This window comes from Polyodon spathula, chromosome 3 (genome assembly GCF_017654505.1).
Source record: "Polyodon spathula isolate WHYD16114869_AA chromosome 3, ASM1765450v1, whole genome shotgun sequence".
NCBI classification, from domain to species: domain Eukaryota; kingdom Metazoa; phylum Chordata; class Actinopteri; order Acipenseriformes; family Polyodontidae; genus Polyodon; species Polyodon spathula.
In genome coordinates this window covers 33,083,992-33,100,266 of record NC_054536.1, presented here as the reverse complement: position 1 = coordinate 33,100,266, position 16,275 = coordinate 33,083,992, and the positions used below count along the sequence as shown (strand labels likewise).

The following is a 16,275-nucleotide window of genomic DNA, read 5'->3' as shown; positions in this document are numbered from 1 at the left end:
TTATATGCTATTAATGATAATACAAATTAGTGGTACATGTATAACCTCACACCTAACAAAAATAATGTTGTATTGATTCTTGGACCCTAGCATCCCATGAAAGTGTTGCCTTTCTGTCCTATTACGTCACACCAGCCTCAAGGGCCAGAGCAACACAGCTATACACATACTGTTTAATCACTCAGGCGTAACCCCTGCACAGCAAAATGATTAGCAATGCACAAACAAGGAAACAATTAGTATTTTATCAGAATTTTAACTGATTTTTATACAAACTTAGCGCACAGCATCCTACCAGCCAGGGACTGAGAGAGTGAACTACACTAAGAACTTCCATACATAGACACATGCATTTATCTCTCCACCCAGAATGTGCAAATCCCCGTCTCTTTAGATCAGTTGCGTTGCTGTAGTCAGGGAAGAACAGTAAACTATCTGTCCCATGGCATGTGGGTGAAACTGTTTTTGCCTCTTGCAGTATCAGCCGCCTGTCACTGTATCTAAGCAGGTTAAATATCAAGGGCGGTTCCTATTAAAATCTTTACCGCTATACAATCTGCCAATCTCTCAACAAAGGTCTCTATTTTGGCAGCATGTTCTTTAAAAATCCGATTGGGTCCGAACCTTCTTCAGATTCAGCCAGACCCACGAGCCCTGGGTTGTTTCTTCGGCTCCTGTCTTCCATCTCTGTGTCCTTGTTTTGCAATTTCTCAGTCTGTTGCATGCTGAGTTTAACTCGTGTTTGTTCGACCACTGTGGATTATACATTATCAAGTCTGGACTGTAGTTTCTTCAGTGACTTTGTATGTGCATCAAGGTCTTCCAGTAAAGCTTTGGTTGTATCATTTGTGTTTTTTAATGTCTCCTTCAAAGCCTTAATTTGCGGAGTGAACACGTTATCCAAAATCTCCCGTACCGCTTGTTTAATCATAGCTTTGTTGCTCATTTGCTCTTCAGTAATGATCAGTGATTCTTTAACCTCTTTCTTTAGAGCAGAGCTCAGGTCCCCATATCCTGGGTGCTGACAGAATTACTAGCTCTGTAGGTGGTTGACTGTTTTACAGATTAAAGTTAAAAGGAGAAATGAAAGCATTCCAGTCAAAAGGTCACATGGTCTTCGTGTTTGCTTATTGAAATAACTATACAGTAAGCTGGATATGGCTGCAGGAAGAAGCATATATTTTTTTAAATTGATGTTTAAATGGAATTGAAGTGATTCATTCAGTTTTGAAATGTACCTTTAATACTGTATTTCTAGAGTGACCCAGGCTCACGGGTTGGTGTGGTCCAGTACAGCCATGAAAGCACACAAGAGCTTGTTTCCATGGATGATCCCAAAATCACCAGCCTATCTCAGCTGAAGAGGTGAGAGTCCAAAGTGCAAGTTACAAACCGAACATAACAGCACACAATGCGCAGAATCAGACCCACTGTGCACACGGCAAACCGATTCATATCTGTTACATTTATTGTTGTATATACAGAGTAATTGAGTTAATAATTGGCAATATTAAAGCTGTATGCCATCTGCATTTTCAAACTTTTTTACCTGGTTACTGTCATGTGTGTTACAGACCACTAACAAATTGTCTTTTTCAATGGTGCTGATTTTAAAAAGTTTCATGAATATCAAACTTGGCTTACAATCAGGTCTAATGATATTAAAACATGCTTTCTTGTTCACTATGATTTCAGTGCTGTAAAGAATATGCGCTGGATTGCTGGAGGAACCTACACAGGTGAAGCACTGGCTTTTGCCAAGCAATCCTTCGGCACGTCACAGCTGTCTAACAAAGTTGCCATAGTGCTGACTGATGGCAGGTCAGATACTAGAGACAGCAAGCCCCTGTCTTCTCTTTGTACAGTGCCCAACATAAGAGTGAGTATTACTTGGGGAAGGTAGGGTAACAGGCATGTTGTGGCTTCCACACTTCCAGGATCATCTACAAATAAACCTATCCCTAACCAATGAACGATTGAGTTAATAAAAAGTACATGAAACAATAAAATCACCTTATTCCCTACAGGTGATTGGCATTGGCATTGGGGACATATTCCGGAGAGCACCGTACACAAAAATGCTGCAGGAGATCACATGCCAATCAACCAGTAAACCAGGAGCATATCTGAAGATCACAGACCATACCCAGCTTCTGGAAGAGTCCTTTTTTGAAAATGTCACCAACTACATTTGCCAGGGTATTACAGATGGTACTGTACATAAAATATAAGCTTTATCTTTCTGTCTGTGTCTGTTTGTCTATCATATGGTGTTCAGAAAGATTCTGTGCAAGTAGAATATCAGCCCATTCGTTTGTATTCATTTTTCACACCAATTAGCACTTACCAGGCAGGTTGGTCTCACAGCTAGCTAGCAAGCAGCTTCAAGCTGTCATATCCTGGATTCATATCCCAACCCAGGATCCCTGGATGTAAAAATTTGTTTTAAACTCAAATATTATTAATCAATGTTTGTTTACTATTTTTTTTTCTTATCTTTGCTGTCTATGCACTCTGCTTTATCATAAAGTTAGCTGACAGTCCATTTTATTTAAGATTCTCTACTCTAACATAGATGTATTTGTGTATCTGAATTAAACATTTCTAAGATATGCTTGCCAGTTGAGCATCACACTTCTTTTGATAACACTATGTAACACAATTTTTGTTCCTGGGTAGTAAGTGTTATTTCCTAATTGCTTATGCCTCAAAAGTATAGAAAATGGCTATTATTCCCCACAAACTTTGCTTTTGTGACCAGGACAGTGATATTTCAAAATATCACTATTTCCAATGGGAAAACGGGCAAATGTGTGTCTTTTCGTTCACATAAAGTCAGAAAAAAACAACATATGAATCCAAATTAACATGTATTTATACTAAAGTAATACAACAATGACTACAAAAGATTTAGAAGTGAGTTGTTTTTCGTGATTTACGATTATACTGTAAATACAGCATAATCGTAAATCTCGAAAAACAACTCACTTCTAAATCTTTTGTAGTCATTTACGATTATACTGTAAATACAGTATAATAAATACAGTATAATCGTGAATCTCGAAAAACAACTCACTTCTAAATCTTTTGTAGTCATTTACGATTATACTGTAAATACAGTATAATAAATACAGTATAATCGTAAATCACGAAAAACAACTCACTTCTAAATCTTTTGTAGTCATTGTTGTATTACTTTAGTATAAATACATGTTAATTTGGATTCATATGTTGTTTTTTTCTGACTTTATGTGAACGAAAAGACACACATTTGCCCGTTTTCCCATTGGAAATAGTGATATTTTGAAATATCACTGTCCTGGTCACAAAAGCAAAGTTTGTGGGGAATAATAGCCATTTTCTATACTTTTGAGGCATAAGCAATTAGGAAATAACACTTACTACCCAGGAACAAAAAAAAAAATTGTTACACGGTGTAATCAGCTACAGTACAGGTTTTAAGTATGCACCAGAATCTTCTCTCTTACCTTCATGTAACGGCTTTTGATTAAATGATTCCTGTTTGTTTGTGATTTCAGATAAAAAGTGCTCAGATTTTACCTGTCGAAGTGAGTACCTTTATTTACATCATGTATATGGGTCTGTGCAAAAGAATGATCTATAATTAGTGAATTTGACATTTTCAGCATTACCATGTCTTTTCTTTTCTTTGAGCGTGTAAATGTGCTTTAACATGGTAATCACAGTAAAGTGTAGTTAGTAACCACAGTGAAAGCATGGTAGAGAACAGAAAAGCATAGCAATTTTTACAGAAGCATGGTATATAGTTAAGCATGATACTGCACCGGGACACCAAAATCAATTGTTCTCTTTTTAATGTATTTATTTTGTTTTATTTACAGCTGAATTTAAAGAGTTAACGGACATTGCCTTTATGTTGGACGGATCCACTAGTGTGGGAAAGAAGAACTTCGAGAGAACAAAGGGCTTTGTTGAGCAAGTGGCCAGGAAGCTGCTCTCCAAGGACTTTGACCAAAGGAGATTCCTGCGACTGTCCATTATGCAGTACAGTGGCACCAGCCATCAGAAGGTGGAGGTACCCTTCACTAACAGGCTTGAGGATGTGCTAGGGCGCATCCAAGCCATGACTTACATCGACCAAGCCACAGATCTGCCAGCTGCCTTGAGGTTCCTAGGGGAAGCGTTCAAACGCGAGAGCCGCTCCAATGCTAGGAAGAAGGCTGTGATCTTCTCAGATGGACGGTCTGTGTCAGCAGTCAGATCACGCATCCCTGAAGAAGGGGATGCCGCTAAAAAGCAAAACTTGGACTTGTTCGCTGTTACTGTTGGTGACCATTTTGATGAAACTGGCATTTGCCAGCTGGTCACCGGCCAGGTCAATAACTTCAACTATACATATGTCGACCAAAGAGTTTTCCGGGTGCAGCAATATATGGATCTGGCTAAAAACACTGTGATGCAAAGCCTGGTTAGAAAACTGTCAACTGCTTAGTATCACTGAAGTTAAGAGTACCTCTGTTTTACTCTAGCATCATTTTATATAGGATGAAACTAGGAACCAACAGTACACAGATTTGTATTTTTTTATGCAGGATGGGATTTCTGATGGTATTTTTCTGATGGTGTTTAGTTGCAATGTAAATGTTAATATCGCCTGCTCTTTGGTACAGGGCTCTTAAAAAAAAAAAGAGTTGCTGTTATGTTGCTTGATGTTGACTGTATCTTGTAGAAATGTTTAAAAAAAATAACATAAAATCATATGATGGAGCCTAAGAAACCAAAAAGTTTGTAGTATTATGTCACTTAAAAAGGCAGTAGGCATCAAATGCGAGTATATAGTTTAAGTTCTATAGTTGTTAATGCCTCTCTGTCTCTTTCAGAAGAAGATGTCATTGCAACATTTATATTGTGGTTATGTTAAATTCAAGCTCATAAATGAATTTTGTAAATCTTCTGTTGCATGCTGTGTTATTTATTCACTATACTTGGTTCATTCTTGCTTTTAAAGAAAATAATTTATCACAAGAAAACTGGTCCTCTAAGATTCAAATTGACTAGAAGAAAAAAAAAAGTAGGACATGTGGCGTAATTGGAAGTATAGGTGTATAACTTAACTAACAGGAGGATTTGATGGTAAAAACTGACAGCATGGTTGTCATTTTTATTCAGCCTCCACCCTTTTATACTCGTGAATAAAGTCCTCAAACCAAAGATCCCTTCATAGCAGTTAAACTTCATCATCTTATTGCCTTGTCTTCCAATGTGCCAAATGATTCCTTTTCTGATAATGACGTTTATGCCATCTCATACCAATGATACATTTTCACTGTCACTGCTACATTTATCTAATCATCTCGCTGTCACCACAGTGTGATCTTTGAACAATACATATTCATATACATGTTGTTATTTCACCTACTCTATATGGAAAATATTTACAAAATGACTTCCCTACAACATGCTGTGGTACTGCTTTTATGCTATGTGGGAGGCCTCGAAATGACACACAGAGAGTTGAGGGTTTGAAATAAAAAATTAAACACATTTTATTTACAGAAAAACAATAAAAACTGGTTGCAAAAATAAAGGGGTACCGTTTCTTTAAATATATATACAAGCCCCGAGAGTGGGAAGCCAACACATGTAGAGAAGTGTATGGTTAGTCTCCTTGTTTGTTTGCAGCACACAGTATCACTGCAGCTGCCTGTGTATTGCTCCTGGTCTTTTGAAGCAGTTACCTTGTTACTCAGCAGGAGTGTCTCATGGCACTGCGAACATGTGCTGGGCTTGTGTCCCCGGTCCCAGGAACACTGTCCTGACCGGTGGAGAGGCTGCCCCTTTTGTACACCTTGGCTCCACCCTTACATGATTACCTGGGCTGGGAACCAGGTGTACCTTGTTACCATTACCATTATAGGAAAGGTAACACTGGGATACCATTAGAATACCAGTATTACCCCAGTGAAACTTTAGCAGAAGCATCAGCATACTGCAGCATCACTAGCAATAGAAACATAATGAACGACTGTCCATGTGGAAAGGTACCATCTTTTCGTGCATAACCACTGCATTGCAACTGAAGAAAACTGTATTAAGTAATCAATTAATAGATAGGTTAAAAAATAATAATAATAATACAAATCATCTTTCAGATATGAAATGTTGGGCTAGTACATTTACCAAAATGCAAAATGCACATGGAATGAACATTTAACAGATGTTATTTTAAGACACATTTCTACTGGATTCTTTGTAATTGTTTATAAGAAGCATACCAGACCTGTGTAATTCAGACAACAGAGCAAATCAGTATTATACAGGGTCCAACTAAGGAAACCAGGCTTTTAAATCACCTCTTAAAAATAGCAATTCACTGTAACAGTATTGATGATTGCTCTCAGTTTAAATTTAAATAATAAATTGACCTACATTTACTTGCCATTTGCTCCACTTTCTTCAATGTGGTTCCTTATTTATTCTTTTTTGTTTGTTTGTTTGTTTTTAACTTGTTGGCCTAATATACAGTTTGTGTACCTTGGATACCACAGACAATAAGATCTGGGACAGTGGGGTTTCCCTACTAGTAAATCTTTAATATATAATAAAATAATAATTAAAATAAATAAATATATGAATACTGTCACATAAAATGATTATAGGTTACATACAGTGTCCATTAATAGTCTATGGAATTTGTACAACTAGAGAAAGTGATCATGTTTCTGTTTTAACATAAATTGCACTGCATTTAAGTTCTTTCTCCACAGGTCACTTTCCCAGGACGTGGTCGTCACCCTCTGTCGTTGGACACACCAGACATTAGGTGGATATGAAACACAGACCCAGCAGATTTGCAGGCTCTCTTTTTACAGTAAATTTGTTGGTCTTTTGGGAAAGAGGGAATTATATTAATGAACTGAAAATAAAAAAAAAAAACCTTATGAGCTGAAGAAAAAAAACATTATTTGTTTGTTTTGGCCATTATTTTTAATTAAAGGGAATAAGGGGACTGTGAATTTTAGTAAAAAATTTAATAAAATAAACAAACAAAAAAGGGTCAGGGACCACTGGGTTCCAGAAAACCTGGTTCCAGTCCGTGTTTCATACCCATCCACATTTCAACTCAACTGCACTACTGTTGAAATGGTTTAAAAAATTGTAACTGGGCCTTTCAATTGCTTTATACCTACTGACCATTAAAAGGCTAGCGGCTGTAACCCAGCACACAGTGTAAGGATTACGCAAATACCAGTAAATCCCTCCCGCTGTCAGCGCTTCACAGTAACACACCGCCCCTTCTAAACCCGGAAGTGAATTGGTTCTGTTTGCTTTGATCAAAGTTTTCAATAAAGACGACGAAGAGGGAAGGGGGACTTGCAGTGTGGCAGCGCTACAATCTGTTAAATTACCGCGACTGTTATTACAGCTGCCGAAAGACGCTTTTGGATTTGGATGGATTTTTTTTTTTTAGGGGGAGGGCTATTAAAATTCAGTAAGGGGAACTGACAGCAAGAAGCTGGTAGACAGCTGTGGTTTCATGAGCTGGGCAGATGATCGAGTCGCGTATCCTGCATGGTGTAATCGAATTTACCGGTGATACAATATATTCACGTGTTATTTGTTTATCTGTGATCAAAAGTCAGAACTATGGATTCCTCGGCTTTGGAGTTGGATGCAGTAAAATTCGCTAAATGTGCCGTTTTGAATGACCAAAAGGGGAAATACAATGAAGCTGTTTTTTATTATAAGGTATGACATAAGGTATGATGTGTATAAATGTGTAACCATAACGCTAGTGCTTGTTTGTAAATGTCGCATTATGATTGAAACTCCATTCCCGAGGCTATTCACACGAGTTGTATCGCAACGCGATACTAGTTTCGGTTTAGAATATACCAATACGATAGCACTTTCTGTCCTAACTCACTTTTCAACACCAGTACAAAACTGATACTGTTGCGATATACCTGTCCACGTTTAAGCTGGTTTATATCAATACACTTGCATGTAAGATATTCTGTATTACACCAAGGTGCTTTTCTCAACTCCACTGATTATCTAAGGGGATTTCCGTCACGCTGCGAGTAGGTGGAGAGCTCGGGAGAGAAGATTCTCTATTGACAGTCAGTGGGATGGTGTCGGATTGAGCTGCTTTGAGTTTATTTTATCAATGATGTTTAATATATATATATATATATATATATATATATATATATATAATATATATATATATATATACAAATCACTATTTTACTATTGCCCAGGGTGTGTTTACGAAAAACATAACCCATGATAATGTTCACATACCGTAATCCATAAGAAAAATGCACTTCTGAACGCAGTACCAAAGATGGCACATGCGCAGAAAACAAAGGTAAGCGTTTCACATTAAGAGTGGACGAGTGCAATTAAAGCTGGGATTTATTGGTATTGGCTGTCAGTTTTATGTTTCTACTAATGTGTACATTTATATAAAGACAAGACTTTAGTCAAACAAGCATGACGAAGTAAAGGCAGAGTTGAGAATCTTGGTAATATAGAATATCCATCCACACTCGCACTTTTCTGCCGGTATATGTTGCAGAACAGTATCTAAACGTCTGCTCACACTGGAGTTATCATCATAGCTACACTGGAGTTATAGTATATATATATATATATATATATATATATATATATATATATATATATATATATATATATATATATATATATATATATATAATATATATATATTATTGAGTAGTAAATTAAAACACATTTAATGAAATATGCAAACACAGCCATTTGTTATAGAATGGGGAAAAAATATCATATTTGAACGATGCGATGAATCTCCAAAAGATGTAGAAGTAAATTATACATTAATTTAATTTACATCTCGATAGCTAAGATGACAAATGTCAATTTAAATTTAGGTCTGCCAATTTACTGTGACACCGGTGAGAAACTTGAGAAACTCCTGGGCTTCGTATCGATAGTTATACCTCGTTACAACGCCGGTAACAACTCCAGTACGACGAAGAGATACTGTTCAGCAACGATACCGGTTTAACAGTGCAAGGGCGAACAGAGCATATATGTCATTTCAAACTGTATTGTATTAATCGGAACGTAATGTAGTTACATGATATAAATGACATGAAAAGGGGGTCGAGTTTCATAAACCCTCACGAATACAACTGCAACTATATTTGAGCGTTATTACGTTCAAAAAGTGACTGAAATTGCTAAAGGCTTTTATACTATTACTCTGGAAATTAGTCGATTTAAGTGATTTTCAAAGGCAGGGAAAATTCACACAGTAGCCATGATGGGTAATTTTTTATACATCAAATACTGCTACCGTTATTTTAAAAGGACAGTATTCGATTAAGGGTAGTGCACCATACAGTTTTAAAATACTTAAAATGACTGTTTACTCTGAGAGCTGTTGTTACACTAATCACCGTTAAGTTGCTTTTAAGGCTAGAATATATGGAAGAAGTAAATAGACATTGGCAGCACGTTTGTTTTTAATAAGTTTTCAGAACCAACATAAATATTTTAAATGAATAACTTTGTTGAGTTGGGTTGCCAGATTTCTTAAAGTGTAGTCTTGCACAGTTGGAGTAGCCAGGGCTCAACTTTTGTTAGATTGGGGATACTTGGACCTTTGGTCTATTAAAGCGCCAGTGGTCCACAATTCTGTTCATTTTTACACTAATACAATACATAACAATGTATTAACAATATATTGTTGTATTTCTCTTTTCTCCAGGAAGCTGCTCAGGCCTTGATTTATGCTGGAATGGCAGGATCAAAACTGGAGAATATCCAGGATAAAATTAGCGAATACTTAGACAGGGTGGAGGCCCTTCACACTGCAGGTATGTATTTGTTGGAAATACAGGTACTACAACACATTTTCAAGAGAAAAAAAACGTGCCTATTAAGAATAAAGTAGTGTTGAATTACAACTGCTATAACTTTCAGCCTAAGTAGTTTCCTTGTTCCCCATTTTGTGGTCTAAGGTTTAATTGGTTTATGGTATTCCATTCAGTGCCATTTATTAAACATCAAAAGGGCTGTTCTGTCATTTATGAATACATGGTTCGTATCTGGCTTATGAGAGTGGTGACACAATTCTTTAAAAATAAAGATATAAAGACATACTTATGCAGTACTACTTGCCATTTTCTGCAGTTTTGCATGCTCTGAATATGGAAACATGTTAAGTATGCCATGCCTCCACAGTATTAATGCCTAGTCCTAATTTTGTGACTCCAGATACAAATCTGTAGGTGTTACATTGAGGTGTGACTAAATGAACTTCATAGCAAGTTCAGCCTGCTAATGGAAGTTCATTTTTCCATCACTGCTGCATAATTGAGTAACACTTTGTAAATTCTGTTGGAGTTATTGAAGGCAGGGGGTGGGGAGGTTTGGTTTAAAAAATGTTTGTATTAAGGCCTTTGTTCACATATGCTGCTAAAATCTCCTTTTGCTTTTACTGGATGGCCCACCCATTTATAAACTAGAATCCTGTATTCTGCTATCAGCAGTCCTTACCGGATATGAAAGCAGGCACATGTAGAGGGCCCTCATAATCACGTAATGTGCATACAGTTAGTGAAAGATTATAGACAAATACTACCCTAAACATGTATAGGAGGTAAACCTGTAAAGGAAATTGTATTTGATTTTAACTTCACGTTTCATTATAAAATAACTCCCATGACCCACGGCACAATAATTGTAATAATGATCTGATTGTTAATTGAATACATAAGTAATTCTTCATTTTTTATTTTTTTTTTATTTTATTTTTTTTTTTTTTACCGTATTCTCAACAACGGTAAAACCATTCGCCTATATTTAACATTTGCTCCTCTGCCTGGCTTTTTTTGGTATTGTGAATTTAACTGATCAAAATACATTTTTTAGCAAACCTAGTGTATACATATTAAATAGGGGTGGGAATTTCGAATAAGATATTAGAATATACCAAGAATAAAAGTTTGAAGTACTCGACCTCTAATTACTCAACAGTGACAAGTCCTTAGAACGCAGCACCCGCTCATTAGGGATGTATAGGTAAATACATCAACAGTAACAGTGAAGAAACATATAAGGCATCTAATGTATTCAAAGTAAAACACGATTTAAACTAGAAGTAAGAAATAAGAACACACAACAGAAGGGTTTTAACTATAAAAGGCAGAACTTAATGAAAAGGACCTTCAAAACTTTCAACTGCGTTTTTAACACCCTTTTAACGACTCGTGTAAAACACACAACACGACCACTTACTAACAAAGCACCACACAGACATGCTTGCTTAATAAAATCTATGCTAATACAAGATGTACTGTACCCGTACTTGCTGATTTCATAATGTAATAATCGTTTTTTTAGAGTCAGATTTTTTCAGCCCGAAGCACATCACATCGCCAACCACTGCACACAGTAAAAGATGCAGCGCTTGTTTGTTTTTTGCCATATTCTGTGTTTTCTTCCAAAGCAGCAGATGGTAGATTGAGCATTTAACGCGTTGATTTACAATACGAAATACTTTTACATTGCATGGTATTTTTTTCAAAATACTTCCACGAGTTGCTTTTTATTTTATTTAAGATGCAATTTTCATTGCACGCCCAATAACACAGCTAGGTAATGAAGGGCGACCGCCTCAATGTCAGTTATCAGTGAGGTGACAATCGTAGTGGCTGATCACTTTTAACTTCCTCCTCCCTCAAAAATACAGTGCTAATTTTGCGCATTTTTCCGTTTGTTTTAGAAATGAACGAGAATCGAAACTTGATCAAAGTATTCGAGTAGTCATTTTATTTTGAATACTCAAATAGTCGGACTCGCCCTTAATGTTAAATTGAGTCTACATCTTCGTTGGTTTTTAACCAAAGTTTCATGTACATTTAGTCGTTGCAAAACCAACATACTATTATGTTTCTGGAAGTGAGTGTTCAACAAACTGTCATTTTAAAGTTTAAGTGGAATTCACATGTGCTGTAAAATAATGTGCAGTCTTTTGAGTACAGTATACAAGATTTGCTATATCATGAAAAATTATACAAATGAATCAAAGATACATTTTAATATGAGACCCAGACACAGAACAGCACAAATAACAAAACAAACAAAACACAGGAACAAAATGAAGGTTTAAACGAAACACAACTCGAACTCTTCAAAATAAACACATCTCAAAACACCCTAGCTTCGCTATCCCCGGTGCTCACTTTCCTTCACTTTTTCTCTCCTCTCTCCTCAAACAAACCTGTTTTGTTCCCTTTTATACCATGTGGCCAGGGGCTTGATTGATTCCATCAATCATCCACTCATCTCCTGGCCACATTCCACAGTTTTCCATTCACTCTCAATCAAACAGTCATCATTCAATCTAACAATCAAACCATGCCGCTCTGCAGGCGGTGGCCATCTTGGTTACACGCTGTCCCTTTACCAAAACTCTCACACACACACACACACACACACACACACACACACACACACACACACGGAAAAATACCCAATGTATCTATCATGTGGAAATTTGAGGGTTTCACTACCCATATTTTCTGTAGGTTAATTTAATGACTCTCTTTAATGCTCATATTGGCAGTGTGTGTTGGCCATTTTGGTGCTATATTATTGAGATAATGTATCAAACAAATAGGTATAGTTATGCCATATTATTATTATTATTCCAACAACACAATAAATTTATAATTAATATTTTTATTATTCAGTCAAAAACTGACTACCTGGTCATGTACATATGTAACTTTACATTGAAATGTACCGATTTGTGTACCGAGTATGTATTGGTGCCAAGAACAGCAGCCCAATATCTATATATATATATATATATATATATATATATATATATATATATATATATATATATATAATAGAACTAGATTTTTTTTTTCTTAATTAGCTATCAAAGGAGAAATATACAGAGGGTGTGAGAGGTAATCTGTGCTGAGAGGTGTTTAGAGTGCAGGTCTCATTCAGTTGATTTAGAGAATGGGCTTTTTATTTCCTGACATCTCATTGGCTAGTACCCATGTGGTGGGTTGGGGGATTGCATATTCGTGCACTGGGCCCGAGTGAAATGAGTTTAAGCAACCCAGTAAACCTTTTAAGAGGAACAAAAAAACCCACTATAGTAGGACAAAAAAATTCGAAACAGTAGAGGGTTTTAGAGACATTTCTTTCAACACAGTTTACGCTATACAACCCTTTGCGCTGTTGAAATTAAAATTCTGCCTCCTCACAAGCTGGAGGGGGGGAGAGGCGGACGGTGCTCAGTTTTCAAAATTACATTTTTTAGCGTCAGCGTGTATTTTGTATGTTTCAGACATATTCTACCATAGCACTTCTCTTACATTCTCTTGTACACTAGGTATTCAGTACATATTTTACTGAAGCACTACAACCGCTATAGTTACCCACCCTGTGCTTTGGCATTATATACCTTGCTCCAATTGTGTATTGAAGCAACAGATGCACGCAAAGTTTTTCTTTTCTTTAACTTAGTGTTATTTTTTAAAGGTATGTAAAAGCTACAGTTTTTGTTTGCTGTCCTGTAGAAACCCCACCAAATGTTGTGTAAAACGAACATTTTTGTTTATAGTTGTATGCGCTGTGAAGCTTACCAATTTATAGGATTAAAGTACATATTTCGATTCATTTTCCCTTTTTTCTACTTCTATAAGACAGACTAATTGTATGTTTATGTAGGTAATGTATGTTGTATTAAAAAAAAATAAACAGTTGAATTTTCACACATTTCCCCCTTCCTCTGTGATTTTGAACAAATTTACCGTGACTGCTCCGTGATTTTTAGTACAAATTTTGGTGACAAAATCCCAGCCTTACTTGTCAGTTATTAAAATAGGAATCACTAATCAAACAAAAAATGTCACTCTCCTCTGTCTAAATGATCAAGGTTGTCTTGTCAGAAATATAGAGAGGAATGTACCACGGAATGGTCATGCATTAAAAGAAGTGGAGTGTCTCAATCTCACGTCAGCTGTGATACTGCTGAACAGACTTATCTGTGAAACATGGTGGGCGTCATGACTGTATCAGTCACATAGGTACAAAGAAACACCAGCAATAACAAAATCGGGCACTCCCCATTACTGTATGTTTGTGCAAATGGGTTTTGAGGTTTAACTCACTTGAAATAATGATTACATTATTGGATACTACACAGCATTTTGTGTTTTGATAGTTGCAGAGTAGTACAAATGTAAATACAAAACTATGTTAAATCTTTCTTGAGGTGTTGTTATTTTGATAGTTATTGTTATAAAGTTTTGAGGTTGAATATTTCAGTCCAGGTTTGATAGCACTTACTCTTCATTACTAATATTTAAATCCAGAATAACTAGAATTCCAAATTAAAAAAAAAAAAAAAAAAAATCAGTGTTTAATTATTTTCTGTTGGGGTTGTTAATTTCTAAATACCATGTGTTTACAATTACCAAAGTTATAGATTGAACAGCAAAAATGAGGTAATTGGCTTGGCAGGCCCTAAGAACCTTAATTTCTATGGCTAGCAGCCCCTGGCCTTAAAAAAAAAAAAAAAATCTGTTACTATATGCTACTATATTTTCGCTACTTTGCTATTATTTTCTACTTTTCATAAGTTGGCATCTCTGAAAACATGTATTGAATCACTTGCAGTTTCCGCTTATTGTAGTCAGTGTATGCAAATGAGGCAAAAGTATGATAGAAGAGCTTTTTCGGACTGAAAAATAGTTGCTTTCTCAAATGAATTGATGTTACACGGCAGTTAGAAACATGAAAGAAGTGGGCATTTCCATGCAAATGGAAACTTTACACATGTGTAAATGTTTGAGTAAATTGACATGCTGCAGCTTGATTCCTTTGAGATGAAGTATTAAAATTAGATGAAACGCACACTGGGGATATAGTGCAGATAACTTTGTCTGAAAAAACAAAGCTGAAGAAATTCTATCTGGACATGGAAGTGTATACTATCTGTCTCAAACGTCATCCAAACATAACATAGCAAAACATGATGACTTACAGGGTGTTTATAAACAATGTTGTCACATGTATGTCTAATTCAATTGCTTATCCTAATCTAGAAAACTTAAAATATTATCGTGTGTTTTTACCACTGTAGCAACCGAGTCTATATTCTAGATCACTTTTTTTTTTTTTTTTTTTTTTAAATGAGCTACATTCATATCAGTGTCTGTCCACACTGTTACAAACGTGAAAGTTATTATTTCAGCTCTTTAGGAAGGAATACTACTCAAAGTTTTCTTTTATACCTGTACTTTGTATTAGAACTTGTTTTTTTGGAGATGCAGGATTTTGTTAATCACTAATTGAGGTTTGTAAACTTGCGTCCTGAAGCCTGTCCACTCATTTCTACGTTCGTAACAACCAGAAAGTCAGTTGTAGTAAATCTGAAACAGCGCCATTTATTATTCATTATCCAGGGCTTTGACCCATGCCCTTTGACTTCTGACTGAAGAGAGTTGCCATTTTCCTTCATGGTGTTGTTATTATTATTGATCTGTTGGTGTCAGTCCTTCATGTTGGGAACGTGTTTGTAGTTAGGAACTATCACTTACTTGCTGAAATGTATAATTATTTTGTGGATTACATCTTCCATCTCTCTGGATTAATAAAGTTTATTGATCTTTACAGCAAATTTGACTGAGATTGATGAAGCGTGTGTCTCAGTATGCCTTGCAAAAAAGTTGTGTGGACGGAAACGTATGCCTTTCCATGTAATCATGGTTGTAATAATAATAATCCACATGTAGGCAAAACATATCTTCTGCCTTGATCTATCCTATTTGTTTATGTTATGCAGATAAATATTTATATTTCACATTGTATATTATTGTTTGATAAGCACTAAGTCTGTGATGGAGAAACGTAATTCTCTCTCTGACTGTAGTAAGAGACGCTGTATTTCCGTCACTCAGCCAGAAAGCAATTCTCCTCCCATAGTAGCATTAAAAACGAAACTGCAGACTAAAAACTGATTAACTTTCTTTTTGTAATGGACAGATAAAACTACCCCATAATTTATTCAATCTATGTATATTTGCTTGTCAGGAATCGGGGAATGGCATAAGAATGAAATCTGTATACATTAGTTTTTTTTTTTTTTGAGTGCAGTGTTTCATTTTGGGTAGAAGGGTGCACACTGCTGTTAAAGTGAACTTGTATCTTTTTTTAAGAATTCTTTGCTAATGAAAATGCTTCTACATATAGGAGTTGTGAGTTTTAAGATGG

General features: G+C 36.0%; 2 protein-coding genes across 5 annotated transcripts in view; both read left to right on the top strand.

Annotated features, from left to right (window-relative positions):
• The window catches only part of LOC121313004 (collagen alpha-1(VI) chain-like), a 37,871-nt gene extending 32,366 nt beyond the window's left edge, over positions 1–5,505 (top strand). For 2 of the 3 annotated variants that reach the window (XM_041245080.1, XM_041245079.1), the window contains 5 exons: positions 1,259–1,365; positions 1,696–1,879; positions 2,028–2,211; positions 3,540–3,569; positions 3,864–5,505. In XM_041245080.1, the coding sequence (XP_041101014.1) occupies positions 1,259–1,365; positions 1,696–1,879; positions 2,028–2,211; positions 3,540–3,569; positions 3,864–4,474 (1,116 nt within the window). In that variant the 3' untranslated portion in view covers positions 4,475–5,505. The remainder of the gene's footprint in view (positions 1–1,258; positions 1,366–1,695; positions 1,880–2,027; positions 2,212–3,539; positions 3,570–3,863) is intronic. The other variant, XM_041245081.1, reaches the window with a different exon arrangement.
• A 1,788-nt stretch (positions 5,506–7,293) lies between these two features.
• LOC121313002 (calpain-7-like) overlaps positions 7,294–16,275 on the top strand; it is a 37,704-nt gene continuing 28,722 nt past the window's right edge. Inside the window, exons 1-2 of one of the 2 annotated variants that reach the window (XM_041245077.1) lie at positions 7,294–7,731; positions 9,743–9,851. In XM_041245077.1, coding sequence (XP_041101011.1) covers positions 7,630–7,731; positions 9,743–9,851 — 211 coding nt within the window. In that variant the 5' untranslated portion in view covers positions 7,294–7,629. Of the gene's footprint in view, positions 7,732–8,286; positions 8,357–9,742; positions 9,852–16,275 lie in introns of those variants that run through there. The other variant, XM_041245078.1, reaches the window with a different exon arrangement.